This window comes from Bufo gargarizans, chromosome 8, assembly GCF_014858855.1.
Source record: "Bufo gargarizans isolate SCDJY-AF-19 chromosome 8, ASM1485885v1, whole genome shotgun sequence".
Taxonomy (NCBI): domain Eukaryota; kingdom Metazoa; phylum Chordata; class Amphibia; order Anura; family Bufonidae; genus Bufo; species Bufo gargarizans.
Window position 1 is genome coordinate 151837758 of NC_058087.1, and position 14577 is coordinate 151852334.

General features: G+C 40.9%; 1 protein-coding gene across 1 annotated transcript in view; it reads left to right on the forward strand.

Moving 5' to 3' along the window:
* The window catches only part of LOC122945456, a 200344-nt gene that overhangs the window by 94881 nt on the left and 90886 nt on the right, over window positions 1-14577 (forward strand). Inside the window, exons 22-23 of the mRNA XM_044304524.1 lie at window positions 6068-6228; window positions 8533-8645. Of these exons, the coding sequence (XP_044160459.1) occupies window positions 6068-6228; window positions 8533-8645 (274 nt within the window). The remainder of the gene's footprint in view (window positions 1-6067; window positions 6229-8532; window positions 8646-14577) is intronic.

Consider the following 14577-nt stretch of genomic DNA (forward strand, 5'->3'; position numbering starts at 1 on the left):
AGATGGCGGCGGTCAATAGCAGGCGGAGTCTCTTGGCGGCGGGTGTTCTGCTTTTGCCCACTGCTCCCTCTTTTGCTACGCTGTTGGCTCGGTCTCACCACTGCCTCTTCCTCCGAACTGTGAAAGTCAGTGGCATGACCTTCATTCCATGTGGGGTCTAGGACCTCATCGTCCCCTGCATCGTCTTCCACCCAGTCTTGATCCCTGACCTCCTGTTCAGTCTGCACACTGCAGAAAGACGCAGCAGTTGGCACCTGTGTTTCGTCATCATCAGAGACATGCTGAGGTGGTATTCCCATGTCCTCATCATCAGGAAACATAAGTGGTTGTGCGTCAGTGCATTCTATGTCTTTCACCGCTGGGGAAGGGCTAGGTGGATGCCCTTGGGAAACCCTGCCAGCGGAGTCTTCAAACAGCATAAGAGACTGCTGCATAACTTGAGGCTGAGACAGTTTCCCTGGTATGCATGGGGGTGATGTGACAGACTGATGGGGTTGGTTTTCAGGCGCCATCTGTGCGCTTTCTGCAGAAGACTGGGTGGGAGATAATGTGAACGTGCTGGATCCACTGTCGGCCACCCAATTGACTAATGCCTGTACCTGCTCAGGCCTTACCATCCTTAGAACGGCATTGGGCCCCACCATATATCGCTGTAAATTCTGGCGGCTACTGGGACCTGAGGTAGTTGGTACACTAGGACGTGTGGATGTGGCAGAACGGCCACGTCCTCTCCCAGCACCAGAGGGTCCACTAACACCACCACGACCATGTCCACGTCCGCGTCCCTTACTAGATGTTTTTCTCATTGTTATGGTTCACCACAACAACAAATATATTATTTGGCCCAATGTATTGTATTCAAATTCAGCGGGATATAAATTTGAGGCCTAGTATTTAGGCGCTGGGTGACCGGTATGGATTTAGTGACAGAATTAGACTTGGAAATGCACAGAAGCGTGTGTGTGTGAAGTTATTCTGAATGACCCAATGTGCACCTTGAATATTATATACCCTTTTAGGGATAGATTTCAAATAGCTCTGATATAGCAGAAACCACTAAATTATGAAATTGCTAAATTGGGAATTGTATTTCAACCCAGAACAAAAAATGTGCTTTGACGGACACTAAATAACTTTCCCAGCCACAACAGGACAGCGTTAACGAGAGATTTAGCAGGATATAAATTTGAGGCCTAGTATTTAGGCGCTGGGTAACAGGTATGGGTTTAGTGACAGAATTAGACTTAGAAATACACAGTAGCGGGTGTGTGTGAAGTTATTCTGAATGACCCAATGTGCACCTTGAATATTATATACCCTTTTAGGGATAGATTTCAAATAGCTCTGATATAGCAGAAACCACTAAATTATGAAATTGCTAAATTGGGAATTGTATTTCAACCCAGAACAAAAAATGTGCTTTGACGGACACTAAATAACTTTCCCAGCCACAACAGGACAGCGTTAACGAGAGATTTAGCAGGATATAAATTTGAGGCCTAGTATTTAGGCGCTGGGTGACAGGTATGGGTTTAGTGACAGAATTAGACTTAGAAATACACAGTAGCGGGTGTGTGTGAAGTTATTCTGAATGACCCAATGTGCACCTTGAATATTATATACCCTTTTAGGGATAGATTTCAAATAGCTCTGATATAGCAGAAACCACTAAATTATGAAATTGCTAAATTGGGAATTGTATTTCAACCCAGAACAAAAAATGTGCTTTGACGGACACTAAATAACTTTCCCAGCCACAACAGGACAGCGTTAACGAGAGATTTAGCAGGATATAAATTTGAGGCCTAGTATTTAGGCGCTGGGTGACAGGTATGGGTTTAGTGACAGAATTAGACTTAGAAATACACAGTAGCGGGTGTGTGTGAAGTTATTCTGAATGACCCAATGTGCACCTTGAATATTATATACCCTTTTAGGGATAGATTTCAAATAGCTCTGATATAGCAGAAACCACTAAATTATGAAATTGCTAAATTGGGAATTGTATTTCAACCCAGAACAAGAAATGTGCTTGAACGGACACTAAATAACTCGCCCAGCTACAGCACTAAGGACAGATTTAGCTGGATATAAATTTGAGGCCTAGTATTTAGGCGCTGGGTGACAGGTATGGGTTTAGTGACAGAATTAGACTTGGAAATGCACAGTAGCGGGTGTGTGAAGTTATTCTGAATGTCCCTATGTGCACCTTCAATATGATCTACCCTTTTAGGGATAGATTTCAAATAGCTCTGATATAGCAGAAACCACTAAATTATGAAATTGCTAAATTGGGAATTGTATTTCAACCCAGAACAAGAAATGTGCTTGAACGGACACTAAATAACTCGCCCAGCTACAGCACTAAGGACAGATTTAGCTGGATATAAATTTGAGGCCTAGTATTTAGGCGCTGGGTGACAGGTATGGGTTTAGTGACAGAATTAGACTTGGAAATACACAGTAGCGGGTGTGTGTGAAGTTATTCTGAATGACCCAATGTGCACCTTGAATATTATATACCCTTTTAGGGATAGATTTCAAATAGCTCTGATATAGCAGAAACCACTAAATTATGAAATTGCTAAATTGGGAATTGTATTTCAACCCAGAACAAGAAATGTGCTTGAACGGACACTAAATAACTCGCCCAGCTACAGCACTAAGGACAGATTTAGCTGGATATAAATTTGAGGCCTAGTATTTAGGCGCTGGGTGACAGGTATGGGTTTAGTGACAGAATTAGACTTGGAAATGCACAGTAGCGGGTGTGTGAAGTTATTCTGAATGTCCCTATGTGCACCTTCAATATGATCTACCCTTTTAGGGATAGATTTCAAATAGCTCTGATATAGCAGAAACCACTAAATTATGAAATTGCTAAATTGGGAATTGTATTTCAACCCAGAACAAGAAATGTGCTTGAACGGACACTAAATAACTCGCCCAGCTACAGCACTAAGGACAGATTTAGCTGGATATAAATTTGAGGCCTAGTATTTAGGCGCTGGGTGACAGGTATGGGTTTAGTGACAGAATTAGACTTGGAAATACACAGTAGCGGGTGTGTGTGAAGTTATTCTGAATGACCCAATGTGCACCTTGAATATTATATACCCTTTTAGGGATAGATTTCAAATAGCTCTGATATAGCAGAAACCACTAAATTATGAAATTGCTAAATTGGGAATTGTATTTCAACCCAGAACAAGAAATGTGCTTGAACGGACACTAAATAACTCGCCCAGCTACAGCACTAAGGACAGATTTAGCTGGATATAAATTTGAGGCCTAGTATTTAGGCGCTGGGTGACAGGTATGGGTTTAGTGACAGAATTAGACTTGGAAATGCACAGTAGCGGGTGTGTGAAGTTATTCTGAATGTCCCTATGTGCACCTTCAATATGATCTACCCTTTTAGGGATAGATTTCAAATAGCTCTGATATAGCAGAAACCACTAAATTATGAAATTGCTAAATTGGGAATTGTATTTCAACCCAGAACAAGAAATGTGCTTGAACGGACACTAAATAACTCGCCCAGCTACAGCACTAAGGACAGATTTAGCTGGATATAAATTTGAGGCCTAGTATTTAGGCGCTGGGTGACAGGTATGGGTTTAGTGACAGAATTAGACTTGGAAATGCACAGTAGCGGGTGTGTGAAGTTATTCTGAATGTCCCTATGTGCACCTTCAATATGATCTACCCTTTTAGGGATAGATTTCAAATAGCTCTGATATAGCAGAAACCACTAAATTATGAAATTGCTAAATTGGGAATTGTATTTCAACCCAGAACAAGAAATGTGCTTGAACGGACACTAAATAACTCGCCCAGCTACAGCACTAACGACAGATTTAGCTGGATATGAATTTGAGGCCTAGTATTTAGGCGCTGGGTGACAGGTATGGGTTTAGTGACAGAATTAGACTTGGAAATGCACAGTAGCGGGTGTGTGAAGTTATTCTGAATGACCCTATGTGCACCTTGAATATTATATACCCTTTTAGGGATAGATTTCAAATAGCTCTGATACAGCAGAAACCACTAAATTTTTAAATTGCTAAATTGGGAATTGTATTTCAACCCAGAACAAAAAATGTGCTTTGACGGACACTAAATAACTTTCCCAGCCACAACAGGACAGCGGTAACGAGAGATTTAGCGGGATATAAATTTGAGGCCTAGTATTTAGGCGCTGGGTGACCGGTATGGATTTAGTGACAGAATTAGACTGGGATATGGCCAAAAAATAACCACACTATTGCTGGTTAAATGCACTTGGTGATGGGCGCAGCTTGCCCCTGATGTAGTATATGGCCAAAAAATGAACAGACTATTGCTGGTTAAATGCACTTGGTGTCACAGCTTGACCAACCACACTACTGAGGGTTAAATGCACTTGGTGACGGGCGCAGCTTGCCCCTGATGTAGTATATGGCCAAAAAATGAACAGACTATTGCTGGTTAAATGCACTTGGTGACGGGCGCAGCTTGCCCCTGATTTAGTATATGGCCAAAAAATGAACAGACTATTGCTGGTTAAATGCACTTGGTGTGATAGCTTGACCAACCACACTACTGAGGGTTAAATGCACTTGGTGACGGGCGCAGCTTGCCCCTGATGTAGTATATGGCCAAAAAATAAACAGACTATTGCTGGTTAAATGCACTTGGTGTGACAGCTTCACCCTGATGTAGGCTTTAGCCAAAAAACAAACGCACCATTGAGGGTTAAATGCACTTGGTGACAGGCGCAGCTTGCCCCTGATGTAGTATATGGCCAAAAAATAAACAGACTATTGCTGGTTAAATGCACTTGGTGTGACAGCTTCACCCTGATGTAGGCTTTAGCCAAAAAACAACCACACCATTGAGGGTTAAATGCACTTGGTCGCAGCTTGTGCTGGCGCACCACAAGACACAAAATGGCCGCCGATCACCCCAGAAAAATGTGACTGACAAACGGTCTGGGCAGCCTAAAAACAGTGAGCAATTGAGGATCAGCAGCTCAATGATCCACAGCTGCAGATCGATCAGTTAATCAAGTCCTTTGGAGGAGTTAATCTGCCTAATCTCGCCCTACTGTCGCAGCCGCAACCTCTCCCTACGCTAATCAGAGCAGAGTGACGGGCGGCGCTATGTGACTCCAGCTTAAATAGAGGCTGGGTCACATGGTGCTCTGGCCAATCACAGCCATGCCAATAGTAGGCATGGCTGTGATGGCCTCTTGGGGCAAGTAGTATGACGCTTGTTGATTGGCTGCTTTGCAGCCTTTCAAAAAGCGCCAAGAAAGCGTCACAAAAGCGCGAAGAAAGCGACGAACACCGAACCCGAACCCGGACTTTTACGAAAATGTCCGGGTTCGGGTCCGTGTCACGGACACCCCAAAATTCGGTACGAACCCGAACTATACAGTTCGAGTTCGCTCATCCCTAGTAAAAAACAGAAACACAAAAATGGAAAAACGCCATGTCCTCAAAGGGGAGCAGAGAAAGGAAGATTGGGCATGTGTGTCCACCTCTGCACTTTTACTGAAGTGGACACAGAGGCTGCTGAATAGAAACAGCAGGTACTAATGTTATTCCTGGAATAGCTGGTAACACAAGCATTATTTAATAACTGTACAAATACTAAAAGTGTTATAATTATGGGTTGGATTTCACTATAAAACTTCTTCGGGGGGGGGGGGGGCAACCCTTTTAAGTTATAATAGAAAATTAGCTAAATAATTAAGCTTTACTTTTTTACAATAAGGAAATATTCAATCAAAATACTGTTTGAGCTCTAGAAGCAGAAGTGTAATGACTGTTTCTCGTGAGCGAGTTTTCCGTCCGGACGCCATGCGTGCTGCAAATGGACAGCAGTCCAGACTGAATCCTGTACATGCGCATTGTTTATCAGAGATCAACTGTGCGATCATGAGAAATCGCAGCATGTTCTATATTGAGCATTGTTCGCTCAGCTCTGGCTCAATAGTAATGAATGAGGCTGGATGAAAAACGGAAGGCATCCGGATGCAATGTGTTAGCGCTGATCATGTTCTTGTTCTTTCCTTTGATAGGAGATAAAGTAAACGGTACCTTGGATGTGGAATCTGACAAGAAAAAGTTAAGGGTTGATTTAAAATCCTTTATAGATTTTCACCATAACTTCGGCATTGCTGCAGGAGTGAAGCATTCAGCGCCTACGCTGGTCGCCTGGTCAATACCGAACTCAATGCAGGTAAATCATTGACTGCTGAATGTACCCTGTCATGTGTCACATAAATACACAGTGAGGGACATTTCTAAGGCTACTTTGACATCTGCGTTTTTGCTAGATCCGGCAGGGATCAGCAAAAACGCTTACGTTAGGGTTGTATTATCCTAACGTAAGCGTTTTTGCTGATACAACCGGCTGCATCCGTTTTGAGCAGATCTGGTTGTATTATCTCTAAAATAGCCGTGACGGATCTGGCACTAAAACCATTGTAAGTCAAAGGGTTCTGGATCCATTTTCTTTTGTGTCCAAGAAAAGATTGTGTTTCCTGCCAGATCCCTCTTGCTCCAGCATGGAAACGCAACCAAATGGTGCATTCTGTTCCGTTCAGTTCACTGTCCTCATTGACAATGAATGGGGATAGCACTGAAGCGTTTTCCTCCGGTATTGAGATCCAATGACAGATCTCAATACCGGAAAGGAAAAACGCAGATGTAAAAGTAGACTAAGCCAGAATAGGAGCTTAAATACTTTAGTAATTGCCCCTCAGTATGTATTACGCCTTTCACATTTCCATTGCATTAAATTTTTATACATCACTTTATACATTTTATTAGCCTATATGTGAATATTTTATGTATTTTTTAAATAAAAAATGGATGCATAGTTTTCTGGATATGATTTTTTGAAGTCACTTTTAGCACAGCAAACAGCCTCACTAGAATTTCTCAGACCATTCCCTGCGGCTATTGGGGAAAGGAGATGAGTGACTCAACTAGAGCATCACACATTACACTGATAAGGGTGGATATCTTCATCTAGGTCTATCAAGAGAACAGTAGAGCTGTCATCCCAATTTTATGCCTACTATTATCGTACCGGATAGCATCTTCCCCTCACAGCAGCAGTAAACTGACTGCGGATTACTGATCTTATCATTTGTGCTGACTGCGGCAGAAGAACAACATTCTGTACTTAATTTTCAATGGCATAGTACTGCTGAAATGAAAAACAGCTACAAAAAATTGTTTGCTATGGATATTGAGTTTAACAAAGGAAACCCTTCCAATGGAAGTGTCCCATTAAAGAGGTTTTCTGGGACTACACAATGATAGCCTATCCATAGGACAACCTGGCACCTGTAATGTCACAATCATCAGAAGATCAGCCGATATCACTAGGGAAGCTTCTTGTGGCTGCTCAATCCCCCAGCATAAGCCACTGCATTAAAGGAGCTGTCCTGCCAGACAACCCATTCCAGCCGATTGCCCCCGATCTTGGTTTAGGCCCCCTCAGCAAACAGATCATTTTTCTGGGGGAGCCTCTGCAAGGTGAATGTACTGTACTACAGAGCAGCCATTTAGCCATGCATGTAACACAAGGATAGCTTGAGTGCAGCAGGAATAGAAGATGGTTCCACAAACCTCTCTGTTTAGGCTCAAACAGGGGATATACAAGTAGGGGACCCTTATTATCAATGACGTCCATATGTCCTAATAGGAGTCTTTGAGCAGTTTTGACCATGCAAAACTACTGACAGTGCTAGATAGGGGCTGGGGCAAACAGGACAAACATAGATTTTGTGGAGTTTTTATTATAAAAAGTAGTGTGAATATGAACTTTTATTTTGACAGATTCTGCTCTTGCAAGTGCCCAGGAGGTAGAGCTTCACAGTGAAGTGCTCCATGCATTGAGCTAATTCATAGGCCCTTCCCCCCTGTTTTCAGTGACTGCTGCACCTCACAATGAAGCTCTGCCTCCTGGGCACTTGTAAAAGCAGTGTACAGCAGAATAAAAGCTAATTTTCACACTACTCCTGATAAAAGTTTCACAAAAGCTATATTTGTCCCCTACCTAGTGCTGATAGCAGTTTTGCATTGTCAGAACTGCTGGCAGGCTCCCTTAAGGCTTCACATCTCCGTTAGGAGATCCGGCAGGTTGCTCCAGCACAGAGCAGCCTGCCAGATCTAGCAGGATCCGGCGTTTCCGGATCCTCTACTTCTCTGACGGTTCCCCATTGACTGCAATGAGGTTCGGTGGTGATCCTGCCGATTTATGGCATAAATGCCTGGTTTTGGCCGGACAAAAACGCTGCATGCATCTGTTTTTGGCAGATCAGGCAGCCAGATCTCCATCACGGAGATGTGAACATGTGCTTTCTTTATTAGATTGATAACTCCCCAGTCATACTGTAGAATGGTTTTATTAGGATATCCATGCCTATAGATGAGACTGGTGCCTCTACAGCTGTCCTGCCCCAGGCACTCTCCGTTATCACACACTGAAATGTAAAATACATAGTAAAGTGAATTCTGTGTTTCTATCCAGGTGCTGTTGCAAGCAGTTTTAACAAATGCAGATATTGGTGGAGCTTTGATATTTAACTGCGATAAGGGCAGCAATGTTTCCTTCACCGCCAATGTCAGATCCCAGCAGCAGAGGTCAGTATATTCATTGCATTCTGATTAACCCAAGAAGCACCGATACACTATACGTAGCATGTACTACAGTAAAGATTAGCTGAAGTGGAGACTATGGGGGACATTTATCAAATCAGATATGTCAGTTTTGTGGCTTGCAACTGCACCGTTTTGTGTGATATGTGGTGGATTTTTGCGACATTTGGTGTTCCTCGCCATTTTCCATTTTAGTCTATATTTATAGGCTAAGGCTACTTTCACACTAGCGTTTCTATTTTCCGGTATTGAGATCCGTCATAGAGTCTCAATACCGGAAAAAAACACTTCCGTTTTATCCCCATTCATTGCCAACAAAACGGAATGCTCCAAAATGCATTCCGTTCCGTTCTCATACCGGAGAGTAAACCGCAGCATTCCGTCCTGGGATGCGTTTTCTCTGACACAATGTGACACAATAGAAAACGGTTCTGTCCCCCATTGACTTTCAATGGAGTTCAAGACACATCCGTCTTGGCTAGGTTACAGATAGTACAACCGGATCCGTTCATAACGGATGCAGACGGTTGTATTATCAGTAATTGAAGCGTTTTGCTGAACCCTGACGGATTCAGCAAAAACGCTAGTGTGAAAGTAGCCTAAGGGCTCATGTACAAGAATTTATTTTCTTTCCGTGTCCGTTCAGTTTTTTTTGCGGACCGTATGCGGAACCATTTACTTCAATGGGTCTGCAAAAACAACGGAAATTACTCAGTTTGCATTCTGTTTCCGTATGTCTGCTTAGCCGTTCCGCAAAAAAGTTGTGAATGTCCTATTATTTCCGCAAATCACAGTTCGTGGCTTCATTAAAGTAAATGGGTCAGCAAAAAATACGGAATGCATAAAAAATAATCAGTATGTCATCCGTATTTTGCGGATCCATGTCCACTTTGCCCATGTGTTTATTGTTTGCAAACATTACAGTACATTACAGTAATGATAACAAACTTCCTGTTTCCGTTTGCGATCTGCAAAAAACGGATTGCATACGGATATGTTTTGTGGCATAACGGAACTGATGCTGCCACAAAACAGAAAAAATACAACTCGGATACGGAACAATGGAGCCCTAAGGCCTCTTTCACACGACCGTATGTATTTTGTGGTCCACAAAAAATACGGATGACGTCCATGTGTATTCCGCATTTTGCGGAATGGAACAGCTGGCCCCTTATAGAACAGTACTATTCTTAATAGGACATGTTCTATCTTTTTGCGGAACGAAAATAAGGACATACGGAAACGGAATGCACATGGAGTTCCTTCAGTTTTTTTTGCAGACCCATTGAAATGAATGGTTCCGTATACGGTCCGCAGAACAACGGAACGGACACGGAAAGAAAATGTGTTCGTATGCATGAGCCATAAGGCCTTATTTCCGTTTATCTGTTTTTGTGGTTTCCGTTTGCAGTCCATATGCGGAACCATTAATTTCAATGGATCCACAAAAAAATGTACTCCGTGTGCATTCCGTTTTCGTGTTTCCGTGTATCCGTTCCGCTAAAAGATATAACTTGTACTATTATTGTCCGCATTACAGACAAGGATAGTACTGTTCTATTAGGGGCCAGCTGTTCTGCAAAATATGGAATGCAGACGGACGTCATCTGTATTTTTTGTGGATCCGTTTTTTGTGGACCGCAAAATACCTAAGGACTCTTGCAAACGAACATTTTTTTTTTCCGTTTCCCTTACGTTTTTGCGGATTCCGTTTGCGGTCCATATGCTGAATCATTAATTTCAATGATTCCATAAAAAAATTAATGTATTTCCTTATATCAGTTCCGCTGAAAAATAGAACTTGTCCTATTATTGGCCGCAAATAACGATCTGTGGCTCCATTCAAGCCAATGGATCTGCAAAAAATACGGAATGCATACGAAACACATCCGTATGTCATCCGTTTTTTGCAGATCCATGCCCACTTTGCCCATGTGTATACTGTTAACCCCTTCAAGACCAAGCTCATTTTTACCTTCAGAACCAGGCCATTTTCAGCAAATCTGACATGTGTCACTTTGTGTGGTAATAACTTTACAACGCTTTTACTTATCCAAGCCATTCTGAGATTGTTTTCTCGTCACATATTATACTTCATGACAGTGGTAAAATTGAATCAAAACATTTCATATGAAAAAAATACCAAATTTGCCAAAAATGTGTAAAAATTAGCAAATTTGCAAATTTCTATTTCTCTACTTTTACAATAGAGAGTAATACCTCCAAAAATAGTTATTACTTTACATTCCCTATATGTCTACTTCATGTTTGGATCATTTTGTGAATGCCATTTTATTTTTGGGGATGTTAGAAGGCTTGAAAGTTTAGAAGCAAATCTTGAAATTTTTCAGAACATTTCCAAAATCCACTTTTTAAGGACCAGTCCGGGTCTGAAGTCACTTTGTGGGGCATACATAATAGAAACCACCCAAAAAAGAATTAAAGGAAAATGGAGATAAAATTTCAGAATTTCACTTTTTTGGCAGATTTTTCATTTTAATCCATTTTTTCCAGTAACAAAGCAAGGGTTAACAGCCAAACAAAACTCAATATTTATTACCATCATTCTGTAGATTACAGAAACGGACGTGGCAATACCTAATATGTCAACTTTTTTTTATTTATTATGTTTTATACACTAATATTTTTAAAGTATTTTGTAGTATATATATAGTGTTTTATAGGTAGGTGTAGTCTATATACTCTGTGTATATAGAGTAAGTGTAGTTTATATAGTGTTGTATAGGGAAGTGTAGTTTATATAGGGTTTGTATAAGCTTAATCTATATAATGTTTGTGCAGGGTAAGTGTAGTCTATATAGTGTTTGTATAGGTAAGTGTAGTCTATATAGTATGTGTATATAGGATAAGCATATATAATGTTTTTATAGGGTAAGTGTAATCTATATAGTGTTTGAATAGGATGTTTAGTCTATATAGTGTGTTTATATAGTAAGTGTAGTTTATATAGTGTATATAAAGTAAGTGTTGTCTATATGATGTGTATAATGAGTAAGTGTAGTTTATATAATGTGTATATAGGGTAAATGTAGTCTATGTAGTGTGTGTATATAGACTAGAGTAATGGTAGTTTATATAGTGTGTATATATAGCGTAAGTGTAGTCTATATTGTTTGTATAATGAGTAAGTATAGTTTGCATAGTGTGTATATAGGGTAAGCGTAGTCTCTATGATGTGTATAGGGTAAGTGTAGTGTATATAGTGTTTGTATAGGGTGTGTGTAGGTGAGGTGGCTGCACATACGCTGCTCTTGCCATTCAATACTCGCCATGTTCATCATAGCCAGGGATATTTTCGGAACTCCGGACAAAGCCACAAATGTGCGGCCTCCTCTACATTCATGGCGGTATCTGTGGGAGTCCAGGTACTGAGACGTCCACCTATCCCTGAAACAAAGGAGCAGAAGTGCTGCTGTCAGTAAAATGTCCAAGTGCTATAAAGATATATTAAGAAATCAATCAACACATGAAAGACTGTCTGGAAACAGATGAATTATAGTAGGATATACATTGTTGGTGTACTGGTAGATTACTATGTATACTAGATTATATGTTCCTTATCAGTTTGGTTGCCATGGTAACCTACTGTAAGCCATTGCTATATTAATGCTGAGATATACCAATGGTTACAGGCAGGTGACCACATATACCAGGTTATAGCCTCTTTCTCAGTTTGGCTGCCATGGTAACCAACTGTAAAGTATTGTGATGTCACCGCTGTGAGCTCACTAGGTTCTCCGTCACTGAGGATCTTCAGTCATTTCTGCTCAGCAGGTGATTTTGTTGCTTTGATCTCAAAAGTGACTGCTTTACTTCAAGCGAAGAAAATGTTCTGGCTGGAAAGGTACGTCCTGAAGACAGTCAGTGATATTTCAGCAGAGTACATTCTCATGAAGCTGAATGGACTCATCAATAACCAGGAATACAGGGAGAAAGTGAAGAGGCGCCAAGAAAAGTATCAGGGGAAGAAGAGTGAACTTATGGAAGTTCTCATGGATGTGGCCAGCATGGACAGGAGGGTGCAAGCTATTCTTGAAAGGCTCTTTGGAACAAGACAAAATCATCATTGTCACCCACCAGTCTGAAGAAAATGTCATCTCAATTTGTCAGCAAACAACATTCCATACACAAGGCTGAACCAAGTACTACCTTCAAGGAGGAGAACAATGTCAGGTACTCATGAGCAGTCAAGAATATAGAGTTCCTGTCCGGGAGGAAAAGTCTGGTCACTTCACCAGGCAGCTCTTTACCATGCTAGCTACCGTTATCTACTATGGTGTCTATATAAAGACGACAGTGTCCTGAAGAAAGGATGATCGTCATGGTGATAAAGTGGAGGATATGGGACAAGAAAATGTGACAACTACTGTAGGTACTCGCCATGCTTCAACATTACTGAAGAGGGGGAAAAGGCAATCGTTTCTGAGTGAGAAGAATGCCAGACCCTCATGCTACAAGTCTTACTGAAGAAGAAAGAGTTCCTTCTGAGCTTCCTACACTGAGAACTGCTCTGGATCCAGACCTTGGGAAGAACTGCAACCTGGGTATATGGAACTGCTGAGAGCAAATAGAAGCAGTGCTCTAATACATACATCATACACGAGATGTTACCAGGAGCAATAAGAAGGAAGTGAATGATGTAATGAATGTCTTCTGGAAGGGAAGAAGATAAGAAAACCAGAAAGTTATTTGTAAAACCGTGCTGTAACATAACTGCCTATGAAAAACAGCTCAGTGGTGCATTACAGCATGTTTTCTGAATTCAATAAAAAAAAATCTGATTTAGTTTAATATTGTGTCAATCACTTTGTTTTAGAATTGGTTGACCTGTTGTAAGCAGTGTAAAATTAATGTGGATATTTGTTGTGAAAAGAAAAAAAAACACACAAAAAAAATAAAATAAAACACTTTGGTGAGGTTTGGAGCAGTTTTTTCCTCTATAATTTTTCAGCCAAAACCAGGAGCAGATCCATAAAGAGAAGTAAAACAGGACCTGTCTCCTGCCTGAAAAAAGCAGAACAAGCACTTGCCTTAGGGGCTGTTCACATCTCGTATTTGCTGTACATCAAGCAGATATGTTTGTAAACAGAAAAAAACGTATAGAAACAACATATGGCTTGACCTACCCATAGACTATATTTCGGCAAATGTAGTTCAAAAGTGCATACTTTTGACTCAGTTTGTCATTGTTTACGTTTCCGCATGATTTTAAATTTTTTTTTTTGATGGATAGAATAACGTAGCCTTTCTGTCGACAGGTGACAGCCTTTCTGTTTTACGTTACAGGTGACAATTTTTTCAGGTGATGCCTTAAAAGTTTCAAATCTTTATTTAAAAAAAGAAATGTTTCACAAAAACGTTAGTTTTTTGTTTAAAATAATGGAAGCCGACATATTGAAACATAAGCACATCCAGCAAACGTTTATGTTAAAAAAATGGATGGATAACCACAAAAGTTCATAAGTTTGTGTACATTTTTTTACTGTATGTGTGCACGTATGCGCTTGACGTACAGCAAAACTGAGATGTGAACATCCTCATAAGGGTGGGATTCACACATAGGTTTGTGCTGGCGCTTTTCAGCACTTTTGTGTTGTTTTTTTGCACCGGCATTTTGTGGTGTGTATTTGTTGTAAAAACATTTGTTAAGTAAAGGTCTATGGGAAATATGAAATGCAGGACATTTGGCATTTTGTTCATTAGGAGGTGTTTTTTTTATCTTTCTGGCTTCTTTTAAGGCTACTTTCACACTAGCGTTTTTACTGGATCCGGCAGGGTTCAGCAAAAACACTTCCATTACTGATAATACAACCATCTGCATCCGTTATGAACGGATCCGGTTGTATTATCTTTAACATTGCCAACACGGAGCCGTCATGAACTCCATTGAAAGTCA